This window comes from Marmota marmota, unplaced genomic scaffold, assembly GCF_001458135.2.
Source record: "Marmota marmota marmota unplaced genomic scaffold, marMar, whole genome shotgun sequence".
Classification (NCBI taxonomy): Eukaryota; Metazoa; Chordata; class Mammalia; order Rodentia; family Sciuridae; genus Marmota; species Marmota marmota.
This window is the reverse complement of record NW_025999968.1, coordinates 46,765,699-46,786,202: the sequence shown is the minus strand read 5'-3', so window position 1 is coordinate 46,786,202 and position 20,504 is coordinate 46,765,699. Positions and strand designations below refer to the sequence as shown.

At 33.4% G+C, this 20,504-nt stretch overlaps 1 protein-coding gene across 4 annotated transcripts in view; it reads right to left on the bottom strand.

Moving 5' to 3' along the window:
* Positions 1-2,429: 2,429 nt before the first annotated feature.
* Positions 2,430-20,504, bottom strand: part of Gabpa (GA binding protein transcription factor subunit alpha) — a 43,013-nt gene continuing 24,938 nt past the window's right edge. For all 4 annotated transcript variants that reach the window (XM_015478663.2, XM_048803532.1, XM_048803531.1 and 1 more), the window contains 5 exons: positions 16,027-16,221; positions 11,328-11,381; positions 9,897-10,037; positions 9,484-9,676; positions 2,430-5,683 (listed from right to left, as the gene is read on the bottom strand). In XM_015478663.2, the coding sequence (XP_015334149.1) occupies positions 5,455-5,683; positions 9,484-9,676; positions 9,897-10,037; positions 11,328-11,381; positions 16,027-16,221 (812 nt within the window). In that variant the 3' untranslated portion in view covers positions 2,430-5,454. The remainder of the gene's footprint in view (positions 5,684-9,483; positions 9,677-9,896; positions 10,038-11,327; positions 11,382-16,026; positions 16,222-20,504) is intronic.

Genomic DNA, 20,504 nt, shown 5'->3' with positions numbered 1-20,504 from the left:
TTTTTCATTTGTTCTTTTTAGATATATATGATAGTAGAATGTATTTTCAATACATACTTGCAGTATAACCTCCCATTCTTGTGGTTGTACATGATGTGGAATTATACTTGTCATGTACTCATATATGAACATAGGATATTTTTCATTTTTAAATGAAGTGAGACCAGTTTCAATGCACAAGATTGGATTCTTTGGAGGATACTTTTTTCTTTTTCAGATCTTTGTGCCTATTTAGTGGTATATATTGTTAAGACGCTTACACATAAACAAGCTTTACCTGATCCTCTCAACAGCCCTGTACTGTAGGCAAATGGATGGAGCTTAGAAAACAAAAAATGGAAGAACACAGAGGTTAATGACGAACCCCAAGTTTTTGCATTTGGTTAATGTCAAAACTGCAACCACAGTTTGTTTCTGATCTTTCAGGATTGAAGGTGTGTAGTAAATGTTCTTTAATTAATTCATACATTTATGCCAACAAGACAGATTTTAATGATTAAACAATTTCATTTAAAATAAAATGTCCTTTCTATTTTTGTGACCTCAGAGCTGAAGAAATGTCATGGGGTTCTTATGCAGAACTTCCTTTCAACCATCCAATGAAGTTAACATTCTGGTTCAACCAACATCAACGTTAAGTTTATCAATGTACTAATAGGTATTGTAACCTTTCATCCATAAAGTAAAACCAAGAGTATAGATAGGAAAGCTGTATGGAGATTTTAAGAGCCAAACTTTTGCATAAATACACTTATTAAGCAAGTGAAACAAAGAGTTATTATAGATGTATAATCAATAACTTATCCAAGTGTTTATTCCATTCATACATAATTACTGTGATGTCACCTATAAAAATAGCATAGGCGTTAATTGGGTGTCATTTGTATCAAAGAGTGAAAATACCAAAACTAACTTGTTAGCAGACATGAGAAAGTAAATTCCTCAGATTACAGAGAAATTTTCAAAAAACAATGACAATGCCAAAATCAGTTAAAAAAGACATTCCTTGTTTGATGACAAACTATTTAAAGCAGCAAAGCCTGCCTGTGAACTGTGGTATATATACACAATGGAATATTACTCAGCAATAAAAAACAATAAAATCATGGCATTTGCAGGTACATGGATGGAGTAGAAGATAATGCTAAGTGAAGTTAGCCAATCCCAAAAAACCAAATGCCGAACGTCTTCTCTGATATAAGGAGGCTGACTTATAGTGGGATAGGAAGGGGGAGCATGGGAGGAACAGGTGAACTCTAGATAGGGCAGAGGGATTGGAGGGGAAGGAAAGGGGCATGGGGTTAGAAATGATGGTGGAATGTGATGGTCATTATTACCCAAAGTATATGTATGAAGACATGAATTGGTATGAATATACTTTGTATAGAACCAGAGATATAAAAAAATTGTGCTCTATATGAGTAATAAGAATTGTAATGCATTCTTCTGTCACATAAATAAAAAATTATTTTTAAAAAAGAGGTAAATAAGGACTAAAGTAAAGCTACTGATTTATGAACTCTTAAAAAAGTGGTTCTTATCAACAAAAAGTTCTAAAAGCAGTGTCCTAAAGCAACCATTTATTAGTAAAAAGCATTCTAAACATATTCTTGACCTGTAAATTGTAACTGTAAAGCTATACACACAAAAAAATTAAGTCTTGGACAACAAATTTACCATATTGTCTTAGTTGATGATTTTCATCACTCCAAACTAGATAAATTAGATTGCATATTTTCAGACAATTTATTTCACACAAATACTTAGCTTCTTGTTTAAGCATGTCAAAGTTTGATCACTGTTTGATCATAAATAAAGGCACAAGTGATGTTCTCCTCTGAACCCTTCCCATTCCTCTATATTCTGGACCTGCCTGAAATATCCTGTTGCTAGTCCGCCAACATGAACAAGTGATTTAAATTAAAAAAATAAAAATAAAAAAAAAACCTAAATTAAGGGTTTACAGCTTAATAATCAACCTTCCTTTGGAAAAGTATTTAGTCTTAAACAGTTCACTTGTTACTATTCCAAAAGAAGTTTGGCTTTCTGGATGAGATTTCACTCATTATTTCTTAAAGACTACACACCTACTAACTAATTTCAGTGGAATCTGTTCTTCATAAATTGATAGGCCCCTTTCACATCAGTATATGCTTGCTGGGTGCTGGGTATCAGTTTTTAAGAAATATATTAGGAATCATACACACACCACATCAGAGGGACAGACTTTCATCCAACCAAACATCCCAAGAATTTGAGACTATTGTTTTCATGAAAAAATATTTTAACAACACAGGAACATATTGTATAATAGTTTTATTTTTCTCATTTTACTATTTTTACATTTTATCCACAAATATTTATCTGAGTAAAAATAGAAAATAACTGTTTTATGTAAAATTACAAAAAAACCACAAAGAAATACATAATTGTTATTATGATAGTATAAGTGTCTTTATTTAAAGAGTAAAAATGTATGCAAAAATCTTCCTTCCTTTTACAAAAGATTGAGAATATTTTTTTCCTGGCAATAAGTGAAATATTGAAGTGTTAATATTTTTATACCCTTTAGATCTGAAGACATTGTTAGTCACAGGTTTGTTTTGCAGTTATGAATTTTAAAACATTTTTGTGCTATTTCAAGGATATACCTGTTCTTTATATGAGGCAATAGCATAAAATGAATGCAAAAAATAGCAGACCTCACCAAAAATATTTAGAGGCACAACCCTTTAAAAGAATTTTATTAATGAGTATCACCATTAATCTGGGGAGAAAACAACTAAAATTTTTTTCCTAACTAATTTACATGGATCTATAGCAAATGGATATGGGATCAGTTGACTCAAGTGAAAAATGCCACACTTAGCAATTATGCTTAATTTGTTTGATTTTTCCAGCACCAACACATTAGACTTTCAGGCTTCAGGCTAGTAAGATACATATGAGAGTTGACTCTATGGAATATAAGTTTTTAAACATAAGTGAACATTATTCTTGTACTTTAATAAGGTACAGAAAAATGATCCAACAATTTTATGTCTTCCTTTGAATATATCCTACATATGAAAACTTCATAAAATAAAGAATGAATAGCATGAATTCTATTTTCTTTCACAAGTTGTTTTTTAATAGAGAAAAAGACTACTTAATTGTTAACTTAATAAAGACAATGGAATATTTTATATACAAGTTGACACAAGTAATGAAAGCTTCTTGAATCAGTTGGAGAAATCAGTCACATTACTTATGTTATGGTGCACAAAATGGTGAAGAAAAAAGAAACAGCATCAGATCATGTATGAGACCTGTTCACATTACGATGAACAGTAAGAACTGCCAAAAGAAGACAGCAGATAGACTGTAGTTTTTAAACCCTAACCTCCAAATCTTATAGGAGACAAAAAATAAATCTGATTTTAGGGATCTAGAAAAATGTATTTCCTGACTTTAAAACATACATATAAAAATGAGACATAAACAAAGTCCGCGTCCTCTTGGCTAAAAACTTTTAACATAATGTCTCAAAAACGTTTTAAATCTAAAAGTAAAGTTTTTAAGCTCCTAATTTAACAGAACAGTATACTTTATTACTTTTTAAAACAGTAAATGACTTGTCAACTCCCTAGGCTATAAGACGAGACAAAACGTTCTTTATAGATACCTATTTGTTATCTGACATTAGGGCTTCTGTATTTCATTTTGTTATTCCACTCAGATATTCTTCAAATAATAGTGTCCAAATTCCAAGAATAACTTGTCAGTCTACTGTTTATAAAACAGTAAAAATGAAAGGTACAAATTTTACTATTTTTTAGGTATTTTTGCAGAATATTAAAGGACTTCATACAAAATAAATGAATATGGGTTGCAGTCCTTTAAAACAGCTAAAATTGTGATTTAAGGTTACCAAAAAAGTAGAGCAAGAGATTTATCTTCCTGTCTCTAGGATCCCTACTTCCTGACTCATTCCAAACCCTATGTAGTATTGGTAGTACCACCTGGCCTGTTATTACCACAGCCCTTTCCTCCTACTTTGTCAACAATAGATATTAAGTGAGCTCTTCTGAGCCTATTTTGGGGAATGAATTTAAAGGAAATTTACAAGGAAGAAGGTGTATGAAGTATCTGAGGATCAACTTGCTCCTGTCAAAAAAGCTATTTGCCAGTCTCTCATATCATGATTCATGAATAATTCCTTAAAACAAACAACAAAAAGAAAAGAAAGGAGACTTTTCTAGCCATTTCTGTTTAGTGTTAGCTCATAGTAAGGAAAGATTTATTTAAACATTTTTAAATAAATTATTTAATAAATTCCCTTTTGAATATCTTTATGCCTTCATATACATGTGCATATGTCTAACGAAGTCAACTGGACATGTATATGGATATTTGTACATAACACACAAAAATTAAAAGTGGGAAGTTTCATTTTAAAGACTGCCTAAATAATGGAGGTTAAATTTTCCTTTTGTAACTATCTGCAAGTAATTTACTAACTTTTTAAAAGGTAAAGTACTGCTATCTGATTTAAAGTCTTCATTTCATCAGAAACACAGGAATATATAAGCTGCTTTGCATAATAAATGAGCACTGTAGATTAATTAAAATTAATTATCAAATCAAACTTTTATTTTCTGGTTGAGGTATATTTTCTCAGTTTTTTTAAATCTCTGACAGGAAAAACAGAGATCATTTCAGAATTTTTATAAGAGTTGGTTTATTAGAATTAAATGCCTCCTTCAAAATAATTTAAATTCTTGGTCTGACATAATGAATAATCTATACAGAAAACCCTTAACAATGGCTTGAGTTAAGCCAGATTTAAACCTGGATCTCCTTCTTTAGCATTGCTCTTTGCTAGTCAACTTCCTATTGTCCTTTACTTGCAAATATATAAATTACCTTAATAACCTGATACTCTTAGCTTAGTAATTTATTAATATTATTATAATTTTATTTGATTTGAATATTTTAGCTCTGCTTGATTAGATGAAACAGGCACACATGCTTTAGCTGAGAAATCTATTTTCTGGTTCTATGTAAAGCAACATCTAAAGCAGCAGAGAGAGGAAACAGTTATATTTTCAAAAATAGTTAAGCCAGACTGCTTCCTGGAGTACTTCATTTATGTTTCATCTTCAGATGCTACTGGTTATTTTTGGTAGGGCTAGACATTAATACTGACCAGTTTAGCTTTCCTGTTAACAAACTATCCCACAATGAAGCTGCTTTCAAGCGTATAACATTGTGGTGATCCTTTAACATATTCTAAAATATATGCTCAAAGTAAAAAGATCCAAATTCACAAGAGTATGAAATATTTATAAAAAAATCATGCATCAGATTGTACAATCTAGAAATAAAAGAAGATTCAAATTCAGTAATAAAGGTAAGAGCGATGCTTGCTCTAGATATTTAGAAAGACCTTAGACTCCCAGAAGGTCCTGGGTCTCAGTTATCCTTTTCTGTTTGTAGAGAAGCAGCAGCCAGTGCTACTGCTGTGACTGGTTGGGCAATTCCATGGAGCTGCATCTTTGCAAGTTTCTTCTGTTCACATTCTGTGACCAAACGGTTCAATTCTGCTGCACTGTATCCAATAAGAGTCTTCAAGTCACAGACAAACTTGTACACAAATCTCTTTCCTTGAACTTTACAAATCATGTCCCCATCATAATAATACCTTTAAAAAGAGAGAAACACATTAGGACTATGAAAAAATGAAGAATTAAGACTTCTTAGGATTCACAGAATATTTCATAAGCAAAAGCCTAGAAGAGTTTACACTTACCACAATAGTAGTTAACACTGAAGTAGCACCAAACTTTCAAAGCAAATTTTCAACAACTGATCAAACACTGATTTAAATCAAACATAATTATTAAATACAACAAGAAAAACAAAGTCCTGTGAATGGCAGAAGATGCTAACAGGGTTTTTGAGTCAAAAATCAAGATTCAAAACCCAGCATTTGAACTTACTGCCTTTGGGACCACAGGAAAATCAAATTACCTCTAACTTTTTATTCCTCACATATAAAATGAGATTAAAAACAGTACTTACCCTAACAGAATTATTGAGGATTATGAGATAATCTTTGTGAAGTGCTTAGCACACAATGACTGGTACATAGTTAGCCCTCTAAAAAATATATGCTATGTTAATAAGTAAGAATCTAGACAATTAAAAAACTGATTTACATATTCTACGGATTGTTGGATGTCCACTTCTCTTCTGTGAATTGTGTAAATTCTATTATGATGTAGATTTACCTTTAAATTTATCATTTTACTATACAAAGGCTTTCTCAATTTCAGAGAAATCATTCAAAACCAACAGGAGTTTCAAATGAATAAGTAAAAGGATTTGAAGAACAGAGAATACAGAAAAACAGGAAGTGGATATTATGAAGAAACAATGTTTCTAACCCCTTATATAAACAGATTTGAAGAAATCATTCTAGAAGTCTAGCTCACTGTTGCTTCCAATGGAGATGGAAAAAGGAGTGGATTTGTCTTTACTTTGGAAAACAAGTCTTACCACTGTGCACTGATAATCTGAACAACAGAGGGAAAAAAAGAGAAGTCAAGCTCTTTTATGGGCTGGCAGATTGTGAAGCCCTTATCTTAAAATTGCACTGCTCATTGACAAAGAACTATCAACAAAAGGAACAACTATTTGCAATGTACCTGTGATATAAGCTAATACAGTTAGCAGGATTTTATTCTAAAAGTCACTTAGGCTTAATTAATAATCTATTAATGAAAAGACTGATCTATATATAGCAAATTATGCCATCTTTCCCCAATTCCGGAATAGCAAGAGTGTAACAGTTAGCTTGATTTTCAATGTGTGATTAACACATTGGGCAAAGTCCTGTGTTTTCTTTTTTGTCATAGCATTAATACAGAATTTGGATCTCAGCCTACAAAACCACCAATTTCTTGTCATGCACTTTTAAATGCTGTAAGCATTTCAATTTAAGATAATTCCTACATTAATATACTAGGTTGCAATAACAGACACAGGAATAAAAGGAAAATCGAGAAGGAAAGTGGTTTCACCTAAGTGGAAAATGGAATTGATACCATATTTCCTAGAGGTTAAAGAAAACATGCACATGCACAGATTTTCATTTTACTTAATATTTCCTTTCTTCAATCTAGTTGATGCATCATAGAACTACATATAGTAGCATTCATTGCATTTGTTCTTTCCCTAAAATGAAAAAGTGGAAAGGTTCACAATACTTGTATTTTCATGGATGTGATTTTCTTTCTTTTTAAACTTGAAATCTTTTTAAACCTTTTTAATTGTGAATTACATGACACAAAAGACACAAAGTTAATTGCTCAGTGATTTATTACAAAGTGAACATTCTATCAACCCAGTTCTAAACAAACAATAACAGCACCTAGAATCCCCCATGTACCTTCCCAATAACCATCCCTCCTACTTTAAAAGGTAAACACAAGCCTGCTTCCTGAGAGTAATTTCACTGCTTATTTTTTTTATCACCTCAATATATATCCCTAACTGTGATAGTTTAACTGTTTTTTTAAAACCTGTACTAAATAAATGAGTTCATAAAGTATGGATTTCTTTTCTGAACATTATGTTTGTGAGTTTCTTAATATTACTCTAGCAGTAGTTCACTTTCATAAATGCACAGTACTTAATTGTATGAATATACTACAACTGATTTATCCCGTCTACTGCTGATAAGATATTTGGTTTATTTCTGATTTGGGAATATTCTAGCAAACAGCTGTAAGCATGTGTGAGGGCATTCATGAACACTTTTTTCAGGTATCTACTTGATAGACAGTGGTGGCTCAGTGGTAGAGCGCTTGCCTAGCATGTGTGAGGCACTGGATCCGATCCTCAGCACCACATAAAAATAAAGGTGTTGTGTCCATCTACACCTTAAAAAAAAAAAAAAAAAAGCAACTGTTGGGTTATAGGTTATACATTCCTACCAAAGTGTGGCAGCATGCCCACTGCTCCATATCCTCATCAACACTTGGTACTGGTGATCTTAACTGTGACTATCCTGGCCCTAGAATGTGCTATACAATTTTATTGTGATTTCAAACCGCATTTCCATAATTACTAACAAAGTGGTGCATCTTTGCATGTATTTATTGGCCACTTGAATAATCTCTCAACTGAATTATCTACTCAAATCTTTTGCCCATTTACAAAAAATTTTCCTTATTGATTTTAAGATTCTTCGGATATTTCAGATATAATTCTTATGACACATACGAGTGGCTTGCTTTTTATACTCTTAATGATGGCTTTAAAAAATATTTTTATAGTAGATGGACAGGATACCTTTATTTTATTTTTATGTGGTGCTAAGGATCGAACCCAGTGCTTCACACATGCTAGGCGAGCATTCTACCAAATGAGCTACAGTCCCAACCCTTAATGATGATGGCTTTTGATGACCAGAAATTCTTAATTTAAATATAGCCAAGTTTACTGATCTTTTCTCTTAAGGTCAGGTCGGTGCTTTCAATTGTTTAAATATTTCTACCTGTTACCTGCAATCATGAAAGTGTCTCTAGATGTTTTCCTATTTTGCATCATCAAGCTACATGGAACTGATGTTTGGTATGATACAAGGGAGCAGTCAGGTGTCATCCGGCTCCCTTAGTCCCCAATGAGTTGCCAATTACCCCACCACTGCTGACTGAAAAGTAAATTTTCTTCATATGTTTTCTTCCCATTGTCATATTTCTTTAAATCAAATGTAATATGTTCTTGGTTATATTTGGGTTTCCTATTCTAATCTATTGTATAATTTCTGATAGAAATTTTGTACTAGTAAGTTGGGCATGGTAGCACACACCTGTCATCTCAGATACTTGGGAGGCTAGGCCAGAAGGATCACAATATAGAGCCCAGCCTGGGCAACATAAGGAGACTGATTCAAGAAAAAAAAAAAAAAAAAAACAGAGAGAGGGAGAGAGAGAATTCATAACACTATACCAAACCATTTTATACTCTTCCAATTTTATCAATGTAAACGTTGGATATTTACATTTAAGCAGACTGTAGAAAAGAAAAATTTTTAAAAAAAGGAAACAATATTTTGCATCTAATTCTAAAAGAGACAGTAATTGTATATTTGTTAAAAAACTTATATTCGCTCATTTTAGCTATGCAAATGACAGCATCTATCTGATATGCAAATGATAAAATCTCAAATATTAAACACACTGGTTTTGAACAGCATACTATATGCTTTTAAATCAGAGAAAAACGATTTTCAAAATACTTTATGTACCTCAAAGTTATTAATAAGATCTTTTTAAAGAGTCATTTTTAACATACAAATTTTAGCTTTTTAAAAATACATAACATCTATAAACAAGCCAAATAATTAGTATCATTACATAAAATGTTTACAACTAGAATATGAAATTACCTTTTAGAAAGACTTGATATTGGAAAAAAGAAGCAATAAATGCTAACCTTAATGCACGACTGAGCTTCTCATAGTTCATTGTAGGCTTGTTTTTGCGTTGTCCCCATTTTTGTGCAACAAGTTCCGGTTGATTTAACTTAAACTCGCCTTCATCACCAACCCAAGAAATACAGTCTCGAGCATCCTTATCAGTAAGAAGTTCTAACAAAAACTGCCATAGTTGGATTTGACCATTGTTTCCTAAATTAACAAGACGGACAAGTTATTGTCCATAGTGTTACAAACTAACACAAGACACAGGCAACACACAGATGCCCTGGTTCAGATCTCAGGGGGCAACAAAACAAAATTTTTGTTTTCACAAAATAATGTGAAATACTGCCCAAAGAATAGTCCATATTAACATTTTCATACAGTAAAATATAACTAATTTCATAAGTACCTGTTAATGCAAAAATACCTGTTCTGTTTCCAGGTGAGCTTCTATCTTCCCCTGAAATCCTTGGGGCTCTTTGTACTTTAGCTGCTTTTGCACTACTATTTATAACTTTAATAGTAGTTGGAGTAGCAGACTGCACTGATGCTGGAATAATCTGCACAGCTGCAAGAAAAGAAAAGGGAGAAATTTTTTCTCCAATATAAGTAGTAAAAACAATTCTTGAATGACCTTAAATGCAATCAATTTAATTAACGTTCTTCTAATTATATCAACACAAGGCTTCCTTATAAGACTTAATTCACAACAGTTTTGGATCAAACTTATAAAATTTCAGAGAATGATGTATATTTGCATTAATATTTGTAAATCTTAACAATGAAGAGTTAGCCTCCTTATTTTTGAGAGAGAATTTTTTTTTTTTTTTAATATTTAGTTTTTAGTTCTCGGCGGACACAACATCTTTGTTTGTATGTGGTGCTGAGGATCGAACCCGGGCCGCACGCATGCCAGGGCGAGCGCGCTACCGCTTGAGCCACATCCCCAGCCCCATCCTCCTTATTTTTGAAATAACAATATAGATATTAGGCAAAGAATTATAAAAACATTTGTTTCTAAATATCTATTAATAAAAATTGCATAACATTTTGGAGAAAATTTGGACAAATAACACACACTATACTTCTAGTAACAAGACAAAGTCATATAACCACTTTGAGAAAAACTGTGGCACTACCTACTAAGGTTGAAAGGGTAGAAACCCTGTGACACTATCTTACAAATACTCAATTCAATGACGTTCGTACATTTTAAAAAATACTATTCAGCAATGAAAACGAATGAAGACAAGCTGTAACTATTCATAAAGATTAGTCTCATAAATGTTAAACAAAAAGCTAGGTTACAGAAGGATATGCACAATATAATACTACTTCACCTAAAACCTTAAAACATGTGCAAAACAATGCTATAAAGTTTATGGTAACATAGTTAGTAGAAATCAAATTATGTAAATAGTAAACCTCAAGTTGATGATAGTTCTTTCGTTGGAAGAAAATGGAATCTACAACAGGTAAATTTGACATATTTTATTTCTTATGGGGTACATAGGTGTTATACCTTATTTTTCTGTATATCTAAAAATCTTTCATAAAAAATGTTTACTACCTTGCAGTAATTTAAAAAAAAAAAGTATTTTTTTTCTTCTATTTGGTACTGGGGATGGAACCCACAGGTGCTTTACCAGTCCATTTTATTTATTTGTTTTTATTTTGAGATAGGATCTCATTGAGTTGCTTAGGGCCCTCCCTAAATTGCTGAGGCTGGTCTTCAACTTGCGATCGATCCTTGTGCCTCAGCCACCCTAGTCAATGGAATCATAGGTGGGTAGCACCGTGCCCAGCAAAAGATTTCTTAATGATTCAGTGGACAAATATTATGGGCATGAATACTCACGTTGATCAATTGTAACTATCTCATTCATCTGCTGTTCTTGGCTTGCCAACACATCTGAAGAACACACAAAAAAAATTGTTTTCATTCAAAACTAGAAATAAAAATTCCAATCCAGTAAAATTCAACTTAATAAACAAAATCTTTTTAAAGGGAGTTCCATAATTAAAACCAAAACCAACTAAACAAAAAAATCCAAATACTAAAGACATGAAACTTATAAATACTTGAAAAATTCCTGATGGTCATTTTAAAAGGTAAAGGTATCTTTTAAGGGAAGGATCACAGGGAGACTCAACTTTCTTATAGTGTTCAGAAAAGTTATTCTAAAAATTATGGCTTTCTAAGTACAAATATTTGTATCTAAATCAATTTATCTACATGAAGTTATGTAAAAAACAGTAAGAACACCAAGAGAGAATATACATCAAACCGAAATTATTTAGATATACATTTCCACCAAAACTTGCTCAGAATGATCTATTAAAATATCTACCTTTGAATAAAATTATAGCAGTCCTATACATCACAATGAAATTAAATAATTTAACGTTTACAAATAAAGCTTTCAAAATAAGAGTTATGTTACACAAGGCCCTAACATAGCCCTTTACAGAACCATACATTACTCATCTGTTATATTCCGTGCTTAAATGCTATTCTTTATCTCTCAAACAATAGTTGTGAATCTCAGTCTCTACTACCAGGTCCATTTGGAGTCCACTGTTAACTATGCTGCTTTTAAAACATTTCTTGGTTCTTTCTGGTTATACATGACAGTAGATTTTGATAGACAAACTGAACTCAGAAGTAATCATTCTAGGATCTCAGTGAGTCCTGGGACCTAGGATACCAACCAGACTCTACTAAGGGTGCCATGCCAAGAAAGGCTGAGGACCTAATAAGAAGTCTGAATCCCAAACTGAAAAGCTTCTTGTCAGCAAAAGAAACAGGTAAACAGAGAACCTACATGAGGAGAGCAAATTTTTACCACATGCATATCAGATAGAGCACGAATCTCTAATACATATTAAGAACTCAAAAAACTCAACACCAAAAAACAACCCAATCAGTAAATGGGCCAAGGAACTGAACAGACACTTCTTGGAAGGTGATATAAAATCAATCAACAAATGTATGAAAAAATGTTCAACAGCTCTAGTAATTAGAGAAATGCAAATCAAAACTAAGATTTCAACTCACTCCAGTCAGAATGGCAGTTATCAAAATTATAAGCAACAATAAGTTTTGGCGAGGATGTGAGGAAAAGGCACACTGGTACATTGCTGGTGGGACTGAAAATTGGTGCAACCAATCCGGAAAGCAGTATGGAGAGCCCTTGGAAAACTTAAAATGGAACCACCATTTGACCCAGCTATCCCACTCCTTAGTCTATACCCAACGGACTCAAAAATAGCATACTACAGTGACATAGCCACATCAATGTTTATAGCAGCACAACTCACAATAGCTGAACTGAGGACCAAATCTAGATGCTCTTCAGTAGATGAATGGATAGAGAAAATGTATTATATATACACAATGGAATATTACTCAGCATTAAAAGAGAATAAAATCATGGCATTTGCAGGTAATATATATATGGAGTTTAGAGAATACTATGCTAAGGTGAAGTAAGCCAATCCCCAAAAAAACCAAAGGCTGGAAGTTTTCTCTGATATGTGGATGATGATCCATAATGGGGAATGGGGTGTGGAGCATGAGAGAAATGGAGGAACTTTACATAGGGCAAAAAGGAGGAGGGAGGGAGGGGAAGGGAGGGGGAATGGGGATAGGAAAGATGGTAGAATGAGATGGACATCATTACCCTAAGTGCATGAATGTGTGACTTGACTTTGTGAACAACCAGTGACATGAAAAAATTGTGCTCTATATGTTTATGTTTATGGTTGATTCTCCCTAGAATTTTATGTAAGTATATGAAAGAGGAAAAAGTATTATTGAAATTCAAATTGTTTCATTTGTGACTAAAATGAATAGAGGTTCACTATCCTCAAAAGAAGTCAAGGAGAAAGTAACACAGCCTAGGTGTGACCAAACTGTAAAATCAGCCCCTAATGCCTTAATTCTCATCCATGAGTTTGGTCCTGGGAAGACAGAAAACAGAAGACAGAACACAGAAAGAGAGGGGTTTTAGAAAGCTTAGTCCATGAGCATATAGACATTCTGAGTATAATATTTCCCCTGAAGCTTCAAAATCTTGACTGTGCACGAAGGAAGCATATTCCTTAGAGGCAAAGCTCTGGGGAATATAAATCCATTTTATCAAAAAACTTTATATACTAAAGGTATAAAGAATTCTTTTTCTTAAAGAACACCCTCAGCAAAATTAGACCATTGCCTTGGGTGACAAAGATAGAAGCACATTAGAACTGGCAGTATTGGGACATTTCCTAATTAACCCCCTGCAAGTATAGCAGAACCTGGATAAAGTTTCAACACAAAAGGAACTTGCCAGAACAGTGGCACATGCCTATAATCCTACAGGCTCCAGAGGCTGAGACAGGGGGATCCTGAGTTCAAAGCCAGCCTTAGCAACAGCGAGGCAACAAGCAACTCCATGAGACTCTGTCTCTAAATAAAATACAAAATAGAGCTAAGGATGTGGCTCAGTGGTTGAGTGCCCTTGAATTCAATCCCCTGTACCAAAAAAAAAAAAAAAGGAATTGCAGGAATGTGGCAGCTCAGGTGGGTAATCAACGCGTATCAGCAAAAGCTCTACCTCTCCAGCACAGCTTCTCCTTGAGATCACTGAGGAGGAACAGATAATAGGCTGGGTCAAATACAGTTTTGTCTCAGAGATATTCTGCAGACTTCTCTATTCAGGAAGGACCAGATTGGTTAAAGAATCCTGGTTCTGAGAAGACTTGTGAATTACAAAGAGTCAGCCAGAAGTAGCCTCACACATCATCCAGTTCATTCCATAAATTCTAAGCTGTTAGATTCCCAAACCACATGGGATTTCCCTGTCAAAGCAGAGCAAGAAAGATAAAATTCTTGGAGACACTTATCTATGCTGTAGGGATTTGCTGTTTTTGAAAACAAGACAATTCCAGAGCAGAACTTTTCTGAGGAAGAACCATTCTCTTTTAGACCAATTTCCATGGAAATGGAAAAATATCTAAGACTCTTTTGCTACCCAAACTAGGAAAAGTCTATGAATGAGCTTTATAGTTGAGAACAATAGGAAAACCAGAAAGAATGAACTACAACAAAGAGTTGATCTGGCAGATAGCAGGGAAACCTTGAGTTTGGGGAAAACTTAACTGTAGTCTAGGCACTATGGTTGTTGTGTCCTTAAGAATTCTTACAAGAAAAATATTGCAAATGAACATATTTCAATGTAAGACCCTGAAACAATTCAGAATTTTCCTTATTCATCTGAAAAGCTCTTCAGAGGAAAATATAAGAAAGCAATGACAAAGCTTCAACTAAGACATTTAACTTATTTATCTATAATAACTGAAATTGGAAATAAACCCTATAAATGCAATAAATGTTGTCAGTATTTTAGTGTGATACCTTATTTATTTATTGGTAAGAGGGACTGAACCCAGTTTACCACTGAGCCACACCCTCAGTCCCTTTTTATATTTTATTTAGAGACAGGGTCTCGCTTAGTTGCTGAGACTGACTTTGATCCTCCCGCCTCAGCCTCGAAAGCCACTGGGATTATTAACGTGCCTAACTGGTACTTAAAAAAAAAATATTTAAAAAATCCATACAAGAGTAAAACTGTGGATAAACAATGAAGAAAAGCCTCCCTCCAAAGTTCATTTCTCATTCAACAGCAGAGAAAGCGCCTCAGATGCAAAAGCTAAGCAGTACATGACTGTGAAAAATCTGTGTAGCAGAGCTCTTCCCTTATTTGGCATATGGCACACAAAATATTCACCATTACATTTTCACCCATAACTTATAAAGTCAGAATTTGTCCTACTTACGAACTGAAAAATAATAAAGGTCTGGCTAGCATCTCAGATATATAAATAGTATTAAGGACTGGCTTGTTGTTAAGGTGTCTTAATAAATGTAATATGTCACTGAAATATAAAAGATTAAAATTCAAACAAAACAATTTACATTTATTTGAGCTTTTTTTTTTTTTTTTTCATCTAAGCAGTTTCTAGTTTTCCTACAAAGTAACTTGATCATAATGTTTGTGGAACGAAAGTGGAATCATTTACAAACTAGTGACTTCCAATTTATGATGGTGGGATGTACACTTCTTTCTCTTTAAAGACCCTGTTCAACTATAGTAAATTAAAATGTTTAATCCCACTAATAATTAGAGAATGAGGTAGAAGCCACCTGTGAATAAATAATCTTAAACTTCTAGAAGATGTGCAGAAAATGGAAGAATTGACTGATAAAACAGCATCTGAGTTAAGAACTCAAATTCTAATGTAAGCCTGGGTTAAAATATTAGCTGTGCCTCTCCCTGTCACCTTGTGAAGCATTTTAAAGCCTAATTTTCTTACATAAAAAACAAGTAAAGTAATGCTTTGTGGCAGAATTACAGGGATTAAAGAAGATAACGCAAAGAGCTGTCAGCACTCCCATATGCAGTTAACAAAAGTATTACTGCTTAATTAACTTACTATTGTTATTAACAATTAAGATAAAAACAAATTTGTAAAGAAAGTACAATGTAAACAGATAATAACTCTTAATTTTATACATTTTCGAAGAAGCTCGAGATGACTCCAGAGAATTTCTCCCCGAGGGACTCGCTGAAAAAAGTCTTCTTGGTTGAGGCTACATAAATCTCTCCCCGAAATGTTGAGGGTGGTGAGGTCAATGTCAGTCATGCTGAACTCCTTCATTACCCAAACCACCCAATGTAGGACTTGGTCTGTGGACCACTGTATAGGATCTAGAAAGAAAATATTACATTTAGTCTAGTTCCTTTATATGTATTATATTTATAATTAACTTGTCAATACATAAACATACACACAACATCCAGATATTTTTCCCAACAAAATAAAATTATATGAAAAGATTTTTATACTGTATTTTCTCATCTCCTTTTTAATTTCTCAATCTAATTTTGTTGTTGTTGTTATTGATAGATTTGTTTGTTTTGAGACAGGGCCATGCTATGTTGCACAGGCTAGCTTTGAACTTGTCATCATCCTGTCTTAGTCTCCTGAGCAGCTGCAATTACGGGCATGTGCCATTTTGTCAGGCTCACTCTAAATTTATGATAGAATCTCTTGGTACTATATCAGCCTAGAATTTTATCAAGAAAAACAAAATACAACATACATGGTTATCTTGGAGAGAACAGAGCAAATTATTTAAGTTCAAAATATTGTTTTATAGCATTGTCTGATTTGGTGCCTTGAAAAAAATTCCAAGGGGATTCTAGGGAGTGACCTTTAGTCTCTAAAATGTGAACAATGTACCTTCCGCCTTTTCCCTTCTTGTAAAAGGTTAGCTGCTCCTGCATTTACCTTTATGGCATCCCTTACAATACAACATACTAATTACTTATTCACTAAGCTGCCAACATTAAAGCCTTATAAATATAAGGCCTTTGTCTTGTAAATTCTTCCAAGCCCTTATGTGGTATATTCAGATAATTTCATTTTCTCCATCATATTTTACTATCTAACTGAATTCACAAATGAAAAAGATGGTCAACTGCAAAAATATTACAGCACTAAGTAGAGCACACAATCTGTGAAAGTATGGATAGCCACAGAATCTTTTTTTTCCTTAAAATTTTCTATATAAAGAAGTGAAGTGAAGAAGGATTATAGGAAATGGTAATTAATTTCTCTGAATGCATAACATAAAAATAGAAAAAAATAACAAGGAGGGGGACCCAAAACAAAAAAATCACTACTTTTGGATGTTTACAATAAAGCCAGGTGACAAGATATCCCCTACTCTATAATAGACATGGGTAAAGACACAGCAAAACAGCTAGAAGACCTCCATGGTCCCTATATCTGTGCAACACCAAAAAAAAAAAAAAAAAAAAAAAGGGTAGCAAAGGGGCATCTGATCCATTCTAAGTGCAGGAACACCAGTATACAGTTAAGAAGTATCTACTGAAAGCACAACAGGCCAAGCTGAAAGAAGCAATGGCTTAAAAATAGTTTTGCCCCAAACCAACAGCAGCTGAGTATAAGGGGTTCATGACGAGGTTTAAAGGACTGGTGCAGTCTGGGAGTTTTTCAACTTAGTCAAGGATTACTTTCAGGAGAGTGGCACTCACATAAGGAAGACTGGAAGTAGAAACAAAAATGAGAAGGACAGGGACACAAGAAAATGGAAAGAGGCGGCTCAGGTCCAAGCTAAGTGGAAAAAAAGAAACAACAACAAAGAGAAACCAAAGAATGAAAAACTAAACAAAACAAAAAAAACCCACAATAACAACAACAAAAATAAGGCAGAAAGTAACTGAGAAAGCAAGCTACCTATTTCTGGAATACTACTTCAAAACAACAAAAGCACGGAATTCTGTTCAGCTAGAATAACCACCAGAACTACACTTCTCTAAAGAGTCCAAGACAGCTCATTTTACATCAAATTAGACAAAAAATTATCAAGATCAATAAAGGGGAAAACATTAGCCTGATCTTTTCTCTGAAATAATATCATGACTTCTGGTTTAACACGCCAAATTGGCAATGCATGTTCTGTCTCTTTTCCCGCAGAGGCAGTAATATGACAGTGAAAGAACTTTCAAAAGATGAAAAAAATCAGAGGAACATGAGAATAAAGTGACAGACGTGGATAAGAAATTTCTACTAGTTTTTTTGAAGACAATAAGCACAGAAATAGGCAATTTGACAGAAAAGGGGAAAAACCATGACCTAAATGTCCGTCCAGAAAGATACCACTGGAAATTGAATGCCTTCCTTCTTGAAGAATTCCTACATAGGCTCATTCATGGTGGCTCCAGGCAAGAGGAAAGACTTAAAGTTCAGAGGATTGATTTAAAAGTATATGGTTTTAGAATCTACATGGTCTCTCCTTCACTCTCAGGGGGAAGTAGATAGGAGCATCGCATACATGTGGACACCAAAGCACTATAAATGAGGAAAAACATGAAGATGACATTGGGAGAATAGTTCCCAGTAATAAAAATCTATAAATGGAAGAGTAAGACCTCTCCACCTCCTCCCTGTCCCAGTTCTCATTCCACTTTTAGAATGCAGCACTTATATCAATCCTAATAGTCATCCCATCTTCTATTCCTGACAGGCATTTGGCCCATTCTCCAAGTAGAAGAAATCTAACAAAAAGATCCACACATACCACATTTGAATATCTTTTAATGAAAAACCCAATATCTCTTTTTATCAGCATCTAGTTAACAAATCCTTCAGAACTTCAAACAAATGAGCTTTAAAGTTATTTGGTTTTGAATGTAAATACACAGGCAGGAATATTCAAACATTTGAGAAAGACTTAAACCAATAAATAAAAATAAACAAAAAAAATTCAGAGAGAGCAGAACATTATATATATAAATAAATGTTATGGAAAAGAACAAACAGAACCAAAGAGCCCTTGTAAATGAAAATTTAAAATCAGGCTAGGCACAGAGGTGCACACCTATAAACCCAGAAGTTCAGAAGGCTGAGGCAGGAGGATTACAAATTCAAAGCCAGCTTCAGCAACTTAGTGAGACCTGTCTCAAAATAAAAAATAAATCAATAAAAAGGGCTAGGTGTGATAGAGCATCCGGTGTTCAATCTCCAGTACTAAAACCAAATATTCAACAAATCAGATAGATTAAAATTTAAAGGCAAAAACATTTGCTAGAAAGTAGTAGAATTGAAAAAGAAGGAAGAAAAATAATGCAGAGAGGATCAATCCAGGACATTCAACAGAGTTAAAAAAAAAAAAAAAAAAACAAAACAGAAACACAGAAGGAAATAATCAAAATAATACTGTAGGAAAACCCTCTAGAACTGAAGGCTACAATTATCTAGATCAATAATGATCAAAAGAGATACAATGCAAACTACTATGTAATTTTAGATTTTATAATGCCCATTAAACTAGTAGGTGAATTTCATTTTAATAATACATTAAATCTAATATATCCAAGTATATTACTGTTCAAATATGTAATCGGTACAAAAAAAATTGATTTAATTGGTTATTTCACATTTACAGCCCATCTCAGTTCTGACCAGGCACATTTCAAGTGCATACATGAGACTATTGGCTATCATACTCCATAATATAGGGCCTGACTGAAACTTTACACCATAAACCATAAATCTACGATGAATGAAAAAGATTCACCAAACCAAAGTAAAGACTAGGCATTAGGAGCAGACAAAAAAAGGCTCCAGAAAATTTAAAAAACAAACAAACAAAAGCCCAGGATATATAAAGGAGTAGATGAAAATACCCCTGGAATGTTTGACAATAATGGAACATGGTCATCAAAATTTTGAGGAAAAGTCATTTTTCAACTTTAATATTATATCCCCAAACTATCAAAGAGAATATAATAAAGTTAGTTTTAGATGTGTAAAGCTCAACAAAAGAAAGAAAAAAATCTATTTCTTAGTACCTTTTTATAAGAATAGTGCATAAACAGACTGAAACTATGACAAAGGAAAAATATGATATCCTGGAAAATGGGAGAACCAGCACTAGGATGACAGCTCTGCAGCAGACATAGAAAAGACTTGATCTAAAGACAACTGAGAATTTGGAAAACACTAACAACAGGAACAAAAATAGCTCAAAATGAGAGAAAGTGGTATTGTAGACAAACCTATAAATCAACTAAAAATAAATCAACTTTGAATTTCAGGAGAAGTAAGAGTTGTGTAAATATAATCATACAATAAACAAACACTTATAAGGCACACAAAGACTATGATTTAAATAAAAAATTGCATAACAATATTACAAAACAGAGAAGGGGGTAAGGTATCATTGTGTGCAATGAGGAAGGAAATGAAACCTTATCCACTATAATATGAAGTTAATTATGGTAAAAGCAATAAAGTAAAAGATAGTTGCACCTGGGGTAAAGGGCTGAAGATTGGAAAGTTGGGTTAAAGAATTACTGTTTTTCCTAAGAGATTTTTTTCTTTCTTTAAGTGAAACAAGATATACCATAAGTGATGGATCTCACCAAAGGGGTTAAGGAAGAACTATGGAACTGAACAGCGA